Here is a 14,586-nt window from a genome sequence, read left to right as displayed (position 1 = left end):
TTGTTGTTATCTGTGATCTTTCGTTATCAGAGATACCCAAGTGATTTATTAATTCATTCGATTGATATTAAACCTACAATCTTGCAACAATGCAAATCATAAGATAAAACCTGTTAATCTTGGACGAAACAAATTTGTATAATATATCAATTTATAACTCAAATATCCAATGTTTGATTATGAAATGACGTGATTCAATGTGAAATTAAATTTCATCGGAAGATAAATGTTGGAAACAAACTACTGGGATTGGCTTGTACAAAGAAACTACGTATTTACTTCCTCTTGATCGTCTGCTTGCACGTTGTGGACATTCACGTAACACGTAAGGAGGTCGGACGACTCAGTGGAACACGCATCACAATCGCACGCGAAATCTTACGGCGAACGGAAGCACAGAACCGGAAGCACGTGGCTGAACTGCACGAACGACGTCGCAAGAAACACTGACTCGACGCCTGGCGTCGAATCGCTTCTGCGACGGCGCCTATATCTACGAAACGCGCGTCTATACGCAGACCGTCGCACGCGTCGAAATGCCTCGCGGAAGATGAATGCTATCTCGAAATTCGAAACTGCTGAATCGCAATGCTGTGATCGACCGCTTTGTGGACTATTCGAGCTCCTCGAACAAATGTTTCGAACGAACCGGAGTTTCATAACGATAAATCTATTTGAAGTAAGGAAATACACGTAACAAATTTTTATGAATTTTTGGAATTTTTATTACATTAGTATTTGAAAAAGTGTTGAAATTTATTTACTTTTATTTAATTTCCAATTTTGAAATGAGTTGAGATTTCATCAAGATTCCAATATTTAGATAATGACCTTTTTATTCCAGCCTGTAAAATCACAATTTTCTGTTTCAATTAAAAAACAAAATAGCAGACGTGTAAGAGCTGATACTTTCGTATTAAAGTTTAAACAGAAGCAGCCCACGCAACGTGGAACAAGTATACTATATGGAAGGATGGTACAGAACAGAATCGATCTCTAGAGAGTCTGGCATGGTCTAGGTGAAGGATAAAAAATGTCTCGATTACGTCACTGGAGAATTCTTGGAGTACCCTGGTCCATATTGAACGAGAAAAGGAAATGTAATTAATGGTAGAGAGTAATTTGATGAGAGACAAATTTATATTGAAATGAAAGTTATACGTGAAAAATACGTAAACTTTACTTATACTCGATATAAGGAAACGAAATAAAAGAGATATAACTTAACTCCTATTAAAAAGATAATAAATAATTCATAAGCGAGTAATAACAATTAACTTCGTCCTGTTCATTAAAAACTTCATAAATAAATAATCCCAGCGCTTTTTATCTATAATTTCGAGATTAATTTTCCTTCGTGACTACTAATTTACCGCGTAAACGAAACCGTACAGATCTTACCACTTTTGAATATAAAAAGAACATAGGAACTACACGCAGGATTTTGATCAAGATCAAAAGTTTCCAGGCGAATCGAATAATTTAACACGTAAATCTTGTTATCCCGCAACTCTACCGCAACTGAAATTAATTTAAAGAATAAAAGTCTATTATATCATAGCCTTTTTTCTTTTCCAAGCATATTACACGTTCCTGCTCCAATTATATACTGTAACATATAATGCAAACGGTATAGTTGCGCTAAACTTATCGGAGCCTTGAAATATGTTTGAACGAAACCTTTTCCTCGGAATATTGTTTCGCAATAGGGAGAGTTCGTGTCTTAATCCTATTGTTCAAGTAACAAAAGGGTCAACGAAGAAGCGTGTACTCTCGAAGAAAGGAGATTCAATTAAACGACTACCCCTCGCTCGCTATTTCATCTACTCGACCACGCCAACTACTTATCTGGCGGAAGTACTCGGCACGCACTGTTCCTTGACACTTCGATTAGCATATAACGTAGTAAGCAGAATCCATCCGTTCTCTCCACGATAATTACGATAATCGTAATCACCTAATCGCGAACCAGCCAATTTTTTACGCCACGACTTTCATGGTTCAATTATGATACATATAAAGTCAAAAAGCGTACAAGGCGTAGATGATAGATTTAACATCTTGTAAAAACGAGCATTTACAAATTGTTAATTATATTAATCAGTTAATTGGAACGTTCACGATTATCAGACACTAATGTTACGCAAAGTACAGATAAGGTAAGTGTGCACATAATCACGAAAGTACGCGAACATTTATAGACACCTTCTATGAACGTGAGTATTACGTGTCTCGTTACAGTGCTAATGCAATTTCAAAATATTCTATATAGCATTATTTGCACATAAAGATTTTCTATGGTATGTGTGCAAATATTTTTGCGAGTTTGCTACTAACAGTGTAGATACAAATTGCAAAATGATAACAAGTTTACCAACATCAGTTGCGATGCGTTAATAAATATGAATGACGATGCGAGCCAATTTCTCCTGTGGTATTACGTTTACGATGAACAATAGAATTACACGGTTTGACGTATGAAATAACGTCGTATGCTAATTCGTACATACGCCACGTAGCCCCGCAAGTTTTCGCTCTGAAAGAGGATTAAATGGTGGTAGGCGATCATTTTGCATTCTATGTAACCGCACATTCCTGCGGTACACAAACGGCGACCATCATCAAGGAATTGCAGCCTCATTCGATATAAATAACGTCTCTGAAAAGAAACGTCGAAATTCCATTACTTCGAAATTTTACTCTCAGGGAATCTTGTGACAGTAAATAAAGAGCAACGATAAAACATGACCTGACTCGACTCACGATCGATACTATTCGCAATTTCATTCACAGCGTGATGTATAGCGTATCAATCACCATCAAACGAGGAATCACCAAGTACATTCGAATTATCATGCAATTGCTGTTTGTTACTATAATCTCCGGTAATAAAGAAGAAAATATGATACTGCGATAATATTTTCGAGGTTAAAGAAGAAAATATGATACTGCGATAATATTTTCAAGGTTAAAGGAGAAAAGGAGAAAGAAGCCGGGTATCTTGCATAAATGAAGACACGCGAGATCTACGGAAGAGGGTTGGCTCCGTATACTCCACGAAGTTTCATGTCTGATCGTAGAAAATCAGATTATTTGGTGTATAAAATACGTGTCCTGAAAACGTATCGACTTCCTCTCCAACCATCCCCCACCCCTTTGTCTCCAAATGACAAGTATGTTTTATTCATGCTCGCCATTCATGGCGACCGAACACCAAAAAAATATTTACTATCGTCGACTTTCGTTTCACGGATTTTAATCTCTTCGTGTGTCGTTCATCCGAGAGAAGAGTGATTAAACAACGAGCACCAGATACAAGAAAACGTAATAACAGCTGAGAACTAACTAACAAAAGTTCCACCAAGCAAAGACGAACAAAATCTGAAGCCGTCCGAAAACCACAGTGCAGCCATTTCCTACTCGATGTAACGGTAGAGACTTAAATAACTCACGAGCAGAGGTCACAGCAGCGGAACCATCGACTTTTTGGTGAATCTAGAATGAAAATAAAGCTTACGTAGCTCACCATCGGTGATACTTACGAGAGCGCTCAACGTTTAAAACATGATAAATTGAAGAGATAATTTCGAACTCCGTTCTACGTTTCCTAGAAACTTAATCTGTGTATTGTATTTCGTCCGTGTGTATTATCTAGTCGCAGAGACTCTGGGACTGCGGACGTATTTAGTCTCTGTGACTAATAATTCATGTTAAACGCTTGTTTAGTCTCTGTGATTAAATAATATCTACGTATCGTTATAAGAGGTTATTGCATTATGCACTCGGCTAATTCAGTATACATGCTCTTCTTGTATACGCTTCTCGCTCAAGATGACAGAGACACTGGCTATCGATTTACAGGATTTTTAGTATTACTTATTCACTGCAAGCTCTGCATTCGGAAAACCAAGTTTACCAATGTCGACGAATTTACTGCTGAAATGTTCTCTCGACCGTCTCTCGAAGCGTTTCGCCCTTCATCCCGTGAAAAGACGGGATATTCTAACAGCCTCCCATGAACATATTAGCTACCGACGTAGCTCGGGTGTGACTTGCGTCGCGTTATCAACATCGCGATAAATATAATCTCATATTTCCTTAAACAACGTTCCATGATATTATAAATCTTATATTGCGTTCCTGAAAACTCTAAGAAGCAGTATCGCGAAGCATAACACGTTTCTCATATAGTATACCCAATCTCTCTGACCCTTCTTTGACCTTCACCTACGCATTGAACTTTATTGCTCACGGTCAACTTCTATGTAAGCAACTTAGAGGTATATACGTTTGCGTTTCACGTCTTGTATTCTTTCCTCGAAATTCCACCTTCAATACAACTTTTACGGAATGTTTCACATCGAAGAAGGAGCAAAGGTAGAAAGTAATAACGTTCTCGTACACGATTCGCTCGACTACACTCGTGGCCTCTTTATAGCCGGCGTTTGTACGCTTTTAAACGACATCCGCGCGATTATGGATGCACGAGGGCACGGAAATTATTTGCGACCAGCTGTCGGCGGCAGTTTTACGGTGAAAGTGAAACGTACGAGGCAGTCGATTAATAAACAGAGGGGGCTTCCCTCGAACCAATTTCTCGAACGCATCTGGAACTTCCTCGATGGTTGTCTGAACGATTTAAGAATAAGGCAGATTCGATGAAATACGCACGTGATAAACAGCAATTAGCCGAACAAGTTGCAGAGAGAAATTTCTGGATAAAAAGTCTCGACGGTTTCGAAATATTCAATGGAGAAATTCTATTGGAAATATTAATCAACGAGGCGAGAAGAGACTATATTCCTCGTCCTTTATGCACTCTATTCTGAATGGGAGATATTGAATCAGTCGGAGAAATCGAATCGAACGTGTTAACAATGAAAACAAAGGAGGGAGATGAAAGATGTTTCTACGTTCATTTACCACTCGAACAAAACCCAGGAACGAGAAGTTCAAGCTAATTACTGAAATCGAAACGATATCTGTTTAAAAGTCTTATTACGCGATTATGTCAGACATTTCTGCGCAAACATTTATTATCCATTGTTCGATCCAATTTACTTTTCGAGTTCCTATAAGGAGATTAAAGCGAAAGAAGACACTGTAAATTCGGCTTCGCGCGGATGTAACCAAGAACTGCGACGATTCGCAGAGCAACGTTCGTTCCGGGCTGTGTACTTCCTTTAATTGACTGTGTGTTTCTCCAACACGTTCACACGTTCCTTCCCATCTTCGACATTTCCTCCCTTCAATATCAAAGCGTACATGCAGCAAATCATGTTTCCATCAATGGAAAATCGTGGAAACGGATGGGAGAAGACAAGCGGACAGGAAACCGTTTCTGTGCCGGATATGGCACAGAATATTAATAGGTTGCAGGGTAATCGTTATACCTGTATCACTTCCGATTCCTTTTTCTTTTACTTTGCATTGTAAGCCGATATAACTCAGATGAAAAGGAACCAGGTATATCATAAAACTTTTTACGATTTAGAAATTTCCGGCTATATAGAAACTTCCTCGAAACTACGACTGAAAGTTGCTTACGCAACTCTCAGTCTTCAAAACTTAGAAATTCGCTTAATGTCAAACTTCTTCAATTAATCTAACAAAGACTCATAACAATGAAGTATCTGAAAGTTTCATTTTCGCATCAAGATATACGGCATTCGTAAGCTTCGACAAGTTATCGCGTATCAACAGCTAAGATTTATTCACGTTTCACGACACATAAAATAAAGTCAATAAGCAAGTACGCATACCAAAATCAACAAATACCTTTTCATACGATTGAATGATTCCTTAATTTCTTCATTTAGCAAATGATATTTAAATAGTTCAAACCAAAAGTGTACAAACTAGTTTTAGCAGACCCAGTTAAATTATGATAAACGCCAAGAATCGAGAAATTGTCGAGCACATCCAACATTGCTATTAACCTGCTCGTAATCGTTAAGTCTGCGTTGTATCAATGATTCTTCGTCGCTGGGCTTCGCGTACATCGATTTTGCGTAAACATGCGTATCAGCGCGATTCGTATTGAACAAATAATTCTCCCCTTCTGGCTCTTAGCAACCAGTGGTCTCGACGAAAATCGTGGAGGATAAGATTATGGTTACGCTGGATGCTTTTTCCGACGAAGTGGCATGAACTGAAATATATGAAGATGATAAGTACATTTTCCTCGATTTTCTGACTTTAACGTGACTTTATGACTAACAGACATTTTCATTCGTCAAAACGACAGTTCGCTAAAAAAACACATCCACTATAACCATAGTTCAAGAGCAGTTCGTCGTCTATTTACCACCTGACTGCATACAGTTCGCAAACATGTTTGCGAAACACAGTGATATCGCGTAGTGTGGATACAAAAATATTTGCAAACATCTTGCAAACGCTGTGCGCAAACAATGTTTTTGAACTGTTCACTAGCGACTAGGCGCCTTAACGAGTGCTCAAACGTTCTCGCGTACCAAATGGATTTTCAGTGACAAATGACGCGTTTGATGCAATATGTAAACTCCCGTGGAGTAATCGAGCTCGAAAGAAAAATCGACAGATTACTGTTTCGTATACACCGTTACTCATCGATTTCGAAAGAGGCAGACAATTAAAGAAACAGGCAACAGCACTTGGAAGGTCGAATCAACTGGCGCGTCGGCGCCGCGATCGATGTTTCGGAGTCGCTATCGGCTCCGTGCTTCTTGGTTGAGCGACAGACCGATAAATGAGGAACACGAGCGTGCATACGCGCGAGAACGAAAGAACGAACAAACGAACGAAAGAACGGACAAACGAACGAAAGAACGGACAAACGAACGAACGAACGATTTGAACGTGGAAGGCCAAGTTCGTGGCGACCTTCGTCTGCACGATTTCAGGTGAGATCGTGACTAAAGAGCGCGATCGAGTATACTTTCGATCGTTGTACCAGGGAATAGCATGCTGGTTTATCCACGATGGAGAAACGAAAGATCGTTGAATTTCACCGACCTAAAAAACATTCGTCCACGTTGCTTCCTGTCGTTTGAATTTCGACGATAAAACGCGCAATAAAAACAATTTCGCGTGAAATGGAATGCTCTGGAGTCGAGGCACGCGTACGATTCAACTTCGTTTTTCTATCGACGATAAGTTTAGATCGGTTAGAATGGTTAGACGGTCACCTCGAAGTCATTCGAAAGAAATTGTTCGCGCGACGCGGCAACAATACCGTGAAATAACGTTGTTTCTTGCAGTGCAGCTCCGACCGCAGAACCTCGCGTAACGTTAAGTGCGGCTTTTTTAGTCTGATCGTCGTGTCCGTTAGATTTCGTGCACCTATCGGGGTAAAGGGGGACATTAGTGTAATTCCGCGTAACTCGAGCAGGACTTTAACCCTTAACTGAAAACATCCGTGCGTTACGGTTCTATGGTAATACGAACGATTATGTCGGCTACGCTGATGTTTCTAACAGTATCGAACATTTCCGTGTATTTTTTGAAAGCTTCACTAAAAGACATAAAGACTGCTGTGTTAATATTAATTGTAAAACGAATTATAGAGTGCATAAAGAGTAAAAGAAAATTAAATACTGTTTACGTTTGCAGAGTTTAGTTAAGACATTTCATATGAAATATATGACCATATTGTACCTTCCCAAGGTGTCTTTGGAAAAATCCTCAACCACAGTAATCGCCGACGAAGCCACGACGACCATGGTAGAGCTTCTCTCCCATATCTCGTCGTTGACCAAGTGTTTCTATTTCGAAAATCTTGTTCTCAAACCGGAACACTAATAAACAGCATCCACCATCACTTCTAATGAAAAAATTGCTGCTTCATAGACCAATGAAACACCATACGAGGAAAAAGGCATTCAAACAGTTCCTGTCCACTCTTCGATACTCGTTTTCAATTTGCAATGCAAAAACACTAGCAGACTTCACCGTTCGAAAGCTTTATCAATCATCATTTTCGAGACACGTTTACAGGGAAGTTCGTGTAGTCAGTTGGTGGCAAAGGGCTAACGACGCTTTTAATTAACAGCGAGCGAAAGGATACGCTAATAGCGAGTCAAGAGCCGACATTCGTCAGCGCCTCAACGAATCAACTCGTCACTCGATATTCATCAAGCTAGGTCAGTTACGAACTACACATACTTCTCTGGCCGTCACGAAACTTCTAACAACCCGAGATACTCGTCTCACAGGAATACACGACGTTTCGCGAACATTTTCATCGACACTGCCGTCTAAAGCTCACTCGTATCGAACTCGATCAAATACTTCGTATCGTACGATCTCGATAAAGTCATACGGTCGACGATTCGCACATTGAACCTTTATCGTTTCTGTGTCCGTTTGCCTCGCGTTTGCTGAGAATCTTCGAGTCACGCGAACATTCCGCGTATTACAAAAACGTCGATCCCTCTAAATATAAAACGAAGAACGATCGAAGCTGAATCACGGTTTCGTGGAGCAGTTCGCCATACGTCTCTTTTCCTCTCCGATCCCACTTTTGGTTGCTCGACAGATTTGGTAAACAGGAGCGTTCTCGGTGGCTGGCCTGATCAAAGGGTGATTCGTGAAACGAGCAACGACGTCTCGGAAACACGGCACGCGAGCGCGCAAAGCCGGCGATACACCGTCTGCAGTGTTGATGTGAAGAGGAAGAAGATACGACTGAAGGTGCTCAGCGGCGTTCAAGGCGCATTCACCTTGGCTCCACGCACCTGTGTGCACGCGTGAGCGAATCTGCGCGCTTTCTCTCTCTGTCTGTCTAGCGGATACACGGCGTGCACACGCTCGTGACCGCTCCGGCCCGTGTCCACGCGAATTTTACGCTCGCCCCACGAATCGCCGGAGAGTTTCATCGCGACCGGCATCTACGGCCTTGATCTTGGCTCGCGATGTCTTGGCCACCGATGCTCGGGGACACAGCTCGCGGGTCACGATCGCGGCTCGTACGACGTCGTTGTGTCGGTCGCAACCGGTTCGAGATGGTAACAAATATAAAAATCCGAGAGTTGCGCAGATCCGTGCTGGCATTCGAGTGTCGCGAATTTTTTACGTTCGAGAGAACACATATGGTTATCGGATCTCTTATCAAATTCTACGCTTGTAGGATATTTTTTATTCCCCTTCGAAGCTAAGCTAATTATCCGCATGCTCGTTGTAAATTATCGATCATCACGCTCGTTTGCTTTTTCAACGATTTTCCACGTACATACGTCGCCTAGTTTCTCTGAAAGTTAGAATCTTGCATACACGCGAAGATCGACAGAATAGAAGATGAGAGAGTGTGAGGCAGAAAAGGGCAATTAAGCTCATCGGAAAGAGACCAGACTGGCGGACGCAATCTTAAATACCTCCCAGCGCAATTAAAACATCGTTAATCTCAGTAATGAGAGCGCACGCGTTGACGCAGCTTTAACGCAATTACAATATACCGTGCGCTGTCACAGTCTGAATACGATGAAACTCAAGATTTAAATACACGTCTGCGATCCTGACGAGTGATACGACTTCAATCGAATCCTCGTATAGTCTACCGATATAACCTGCCTACCAAATCCGTTAACCATGAGGTTAACTCTCTCTTCAGCGGACCGAGAACGGAATTAATTCGCGATCGAAAGTCATTTTGCCGAACTCGTTCCTCGTTGAAATTCGGCTTCTGTAACTGCTTACTTTTTCTATTCTCACTTTGTTTCTAAAATAAAAATATTCTGAAATGTTGTGTTTCTTCTCGAGGAATTCGTGGTCGAAATATTATTAATAATAATTCTAACTTCGAACTGGATTTCTTTAAATTTCAATTGTTTTTATTTGGCTATTGTAATTTTTCAAATGCTTCTCCAAAAATATACTCATTAATATATAATAATATATATACAATAAGAAATACTGCAATATAACCAGAGATTCCACACATATCATACCATACAGATACCAGATTTTGTTTTAATTCACGTATCAACTTATTTTAGCTAAAATCCACCATTAGATCTAGACATGTATTTCATTTATTTCTCAGCGATAAAACATTACTTAATTTTTTTAACGAGAATTAATTATATTTCTGCAATAATTTTGTCGATTCTTCATCAGTATATACCAACGAATCATTTGAAAAATAATAGAAAGTTTTTAGTACCAATTTCCACAAGCTTTCATGACTAAATACTAAAATAATAACGTGCCTTAATATTGATCCATTTTATCTATATTTTCCTCAAACCATATACTTCGTCACTTGTACCACTTTTTCTTGTAATCACTCGTTTATCTCGAGCCATTCATCGCTGTGAGCGACATGCGTCCAATTAATGCACTGGAAGTGTCTACCGACCCATTAGTAGCGTTTTCAACTTTCTAACGCGACAAGCAGAAGATAAAGGGAAGAAAGCACGTTCACGGTGAAAATTCCGAAAGAAACCAACCATGCTTTTGAAGCTACAAATATGTGCCGTCCCATGGAGAAATAAAACTTGCAGGAAAAAGCATCGTTAATTGGCATCACTGATCGAAATATACGATTAAATCAATGATAAAGACGAAGCTTCCAGATTGTCAGTCTAACAGAGAATTTCACGGTGGATCCAATCGCGATAATTCGAGTCACGGAAGTTTCTAATTAGAAATGAAAATTATACGATGGGGAAAATGTTTGTCTATCAGATCGAATGGAGCTGAATATATGCATAGTGCGGTTAGACAAACACGCAAGCTCATAGATCTAAGCCGTTACAGGAGGAGTATAGGAAGTGTTTAATTAAGATGGACTTTAATCTTGAAGGTAAGGACGATATATGTGATGTGCATGTGAAACGTGATGTGCAAAGAGAATATTCTTGTGTAGAATTGCGGTAGACTAATTTTAGAGTGCTAGAATTTGATCTAAGAAATGGCGACGAAAGCAACGTGGTTTATGACATGTATGAAGTAATTTAATTAATTACGGAATAACTAAACACGCTTGCTTCTGCCTTCATTTATTACGTAAGCATTTAAAATAGAATAATAATGAGCAATTTATAATGTAGCCGGAAGATGTGCAAAACTTTAAAGACAATAAGAGAAAAAATAGAGACATCATTTGTAGCATGTCTAATAAATATGCACATATTTTCTAGTTTATTCATGCAAGTATTTCGTAAAGAAATTAAGGAAAGAAAGTGTTCGATAAATACTAGTAATAGTTGATAAAAAAAAACTAGTAATACTCAATCTGAATGCATACATCAGAAAAGTTGAAAGACATAACAGCCGTGTTTAGTAATGCCCGAATTTAAAGCCCATTTCGGTGAAAATCGTAGAAAGTATACGTAAACCTTTGGGCACATAGTGCAGATATCGGCTGCGACATATGGCACTGACGCAATGCATACGATTCAGTAAAAATAACGGGACATGGTGATCTCTCGCTGAAACTGGTTTTCCGGGGTACCGGTGATGTTACTTCAATCACGATGGAGCCCCAAACAGCGTGGTAATCATAGAAATTACTGTTGCGCTAGGCATTGACCAGTAGTATTATTCGGATTTCACTAAACATGGGTCGGGATTAATTGAACGCGAATGTAAACGCGATACTTTTCGCAACAGCACTTTCATTCGATCATAAAGGACGTAATAACCAATGTGAAACTGAATGAACTATACATACATGAGTTATATGGAAGAAACAAATATTGAAACATATTAAATATGATGTAATAAATATATATGTATACATATATCACGTGAAAGAAAAGCAATGAAATGCTATAAAATAACCTGCCACGGAGGTTGATCTCCAACTAGCTCACCGGCGCGAGTAATGCCATTTCCAGAGAAAACGGAAACAGACGAGAACGAGTCATTCATTGTCGCCGACAAAGTGTACTTTCTCAAATGATTGTGTGCGTAGAACGATTCACCGTGAGCGACAGGCGCGTGCTCGAATGCGTGAGATGCGTGAAATGCATTAGACCGCGTGGTACGCACGTGTTTAAAACCAGTTTCACGTGAATCTAAACGATTCCCGCAAAGCGTATTTCCCATTGGAATGCCATGGTCGCAATCTTACTCAGCCGGTAGTTCTGACAACCGGCTGATTCGTTACGAACGCGTCAGATCGTGTCATAACGTATTAAAGCATGAGCACGTTCAAACTGCAGAGACCAGAACCCTCGCCATTCGACCCATTATTCTTTTATCGATAGTCGAGTCGCATGCGAAATAAAGCGTGCTTTTCAGTATGCTCTTCCAGTACCCTCCACACAAAACAATAATTTATCGCAGGCATTATGGTTGCGACATTGATTTTAATCATTCATAGCACGCGGTGGTTCATATTAAAGTTTAGCACACACCGTCTGACTCTATGGCTTTCATGATATCGATAAAGAGCAAATACGAATATTTTTGGTAGAATTTAGAAAATGCCCGTTAAGTATGAATTTCGAAGTAAAGTTCTATTGTATCCAACGCTAGACGATGAAACTGAAAGGCATCGTATCTATACATTATCGACTATCCGAATTCAAGGACCACTTAGCCTCGAAAGCGTCTATAACTTGACAGCACATCGTATTAAGTGAGCAAAGTGAGGTTAAGTATCGACACAGCAGACGACAACTTGGCAGGAATTCTATGTCCTCACAATCTAATTTCGAAGAAATATTCCGGGAACGTGAGTCAATAGAGCAATCTACGCGCATAAGAACATTGTCTGCACGCATTTGATCTGTCTGTTGCTTTTTATAAAGACTTTCATAAAGAATCGATCGGTGTGTTTAAATTCATGTAAATCTTGACTGGAAGATTCCCTTTTAAACGAGGAACTTGTGTAATTTCGTTCAATTAGACTATCGCTCGGCTTGTAATTGGCTTCAATTCGTGGTAAAAATAAACAGAGCGAATTGACAGTAATGCTAGCAGGGTGGCACGAACGTGCGTAGGAGATCATCTCCAACCAAGCAGTTGCCCGATCGTTTCCCACCAAGAAAGCAATTTCCCGCCAAAGGCCGTTCAATGGGTGAGTATACATAACTGACGAGGTTCAGGAATTATATAACTATTGTTGCACGACTCGCAAATAAAGGCTACTTACCGCTGATCAAGGCGAAAAACGTCAGGATCGCGCGCACACACACACGTTACACCTCGCACTGCTTAAGGCAAACTGCCGTACCGTGGCGCTGTTGCTCATCGCCATCTTGGATCGATCAGTCGGCAGTCGAAAAGTGCGCAGATTTTGATTCTCGAACTGTTCTGACGCCATATTCGAATAACGGTCGTTATGTTCGTCATGAAATTAGAGGTGAGTAATAAACTGATACTTTTCTTCACGATCATTACTTTCGTCTAATCTGCACTAAATCAAAGCACAAGTAACAATAATCGACGCTTTATATGTTAATTGCCGTCCACACGTTTTATTTGTATATGAATATACACAATGATACTATCATCTCGCAAATAGCGCATATAATACAAAGTGTTATACCGATAAATAAATAACAGCAAAAGTTTTATAGTACACGATCTATTGTAGTACACGTTTGAAAAAATATAAAAACAAACAAGAAAATGGAAACCATGATAAATACATATTTCATGACTATATTGCATAATAGTGCAAATGTAGTACAATTAGTTCATTCCGTATACCACGGATAATAATTATTCATTCAAATTTCGATTTTTTTTTTATTTCATTTACGTATTCTTCACAATTGAATTCTCATTTTTAAATAACACACTTCTTTCACATACATAATTTACCTACATACATAATTCATTAGGATCATTGCAGATAATAATTAAATATTTCTTATGTGGCGTAGAGAATTATATTAGGTATTTATATATATATATATTATTTTAAACACTTATAGCTAGAATACTTTACCAAAAAATCACTACACTTTGTATGACTTATGCACGTGTGCAAGTTTTCCGTTTTTTTTTTTTTTTTTTTGTTAGCTTTGCATGGAAGTTTAATATACGCACAAAATTTCTTCCGCGCCTATGCGTTTCAGTAATTTCTATCTCAATAATTACCAATAAAAACGACTTACGTAATACTTAACAAATATAGTTTCACGCATCACCAGATTATCACTTATAATTGTAGCTAGATTCAGTTTTGTCTGTTTGATTCCTCTTGCATCATTATATTGCATCAATTCCACTTTTGCGATCGTTATAAGAATTCTTAAAAATCAATGTACACATAGCACTTCGATACACATATTCATAATTATGAGAATGGTTATATCGAACTATATATCCGTTTAGTCATATTAATATATACTGCATCGATAAGACTCAACAAAGTTTTAAGAGTCACTCCTATCGTGCCGAATGTAGCTCGTATAAGAGCTATGTCCCATATCAAATATGTTAATAGATAGATTTTGTAGATCATAGATTTTAAAGATTTTTAGAAAGTATGCGCGTTGCGGCAAATGCCACAGCCGAGAGCAAATTCTTCTCCAGTCGGTGGATGTTTCACGTGTAATGGACATTCGTCCCCCTCGAGTTGTTTTGCTTTAGGTCCTAATAATAAAAATTGGAAAATATCTATATATGACATAAATTATATAATAACAT

The 14,586-nt window shown here is 39.1% G+C and overlaps 3 protein-coding genes across 10 annotated transcripts in view; 1 reads left to right on the top strand and 2 right to left on the bottom strand.

Moving 5' to 3' along the window:
* The window catches only part of LOC122569293 (WD repeat-containing protein 47), an 81,492-nt gene extending 68,298 nt beyond the window's left edge, over nucleotides 1-13,194 (bottom strand). For 2 of the 5 annotated variants that reach the window (XM_043730120.1, XM_043730121.1), the window contains exon 1: nucleotides 2,511-2,584. In XM_043730120.1, coding sequence (XP_043586055.1) covers nucleotides 2,511-2,569 — 59 coding nt within the window. In that variant the 5' untranslated portion in view covers nucleotides 2,570-2,584. Of the gene's footprint in view, nucleotides 1-279; nucleotides 452-2,510; nucleotides 2,585-7,638; nucleotides 7,719-13,081 lie in introns of those variants that run through there. The other 3 variants (XM_043730124.1, XM_043730122.1, XM_043730123.1) reach the window with 3 other exon arrangements.
* Nucleotides 13,150-14,586, top strand: part of LOC122569295 — a 39,556-nt gene continuing 38,119 nt past the window's right edge. The window contains exon 1 of the mRNA XM_043730126.1: nucleotides 13,150-13,291. The gene's annotated coding sequence lies outside the window, so the exon portion shown is untranslated. The remainder of the gene's footprint in view (nucleotides 13,292-14,586) is intronic.
* Nucleotides 13,383-14,586, bottom strand: part of LOC122569292 (E3 ubiquitin-protein ligase MYCBP2) — a 263,946-nt gene continuing 262,742 nt past the window's right edge. For all 4 annotated transcript variants that reach the window (XM_043730116.1, XM_043730117.1, XM_043730119.1 and 1 more), the window contains one exon: nucleotides 13,383-14,532. In XM_043730116.1, coding sequence (XP_043586051.1) covers nucleotides 14,417-14,532 — 116 coding nt within the window. In that variant the 3' untranslated portion in view covers nucleotides 13,383-14,416. The remainder of the gene's footprint in view (nucleotides 14,533-14,586) is intronic.

The sequence above is a fragment of the Bombus pyrosoma genome, linkage group LG7 (assembly GCF_014825855.1).
Source record: "Bombus pyrosoma isolate SC7728 linkage group LG7, ASM1482585v1, whole genome shotgun sequence".
NCBI lineage: Eukaryota > Metazoa > Arthropoda > Insecta > Hymenoptera > Apidae > Bombus > Bombus pyrosoma.
The sequence above is the reverse complement of the archived record's forward strand: the minus strand, read 5'-3'. Positions and strand labels throughout refer to the sequence as shown.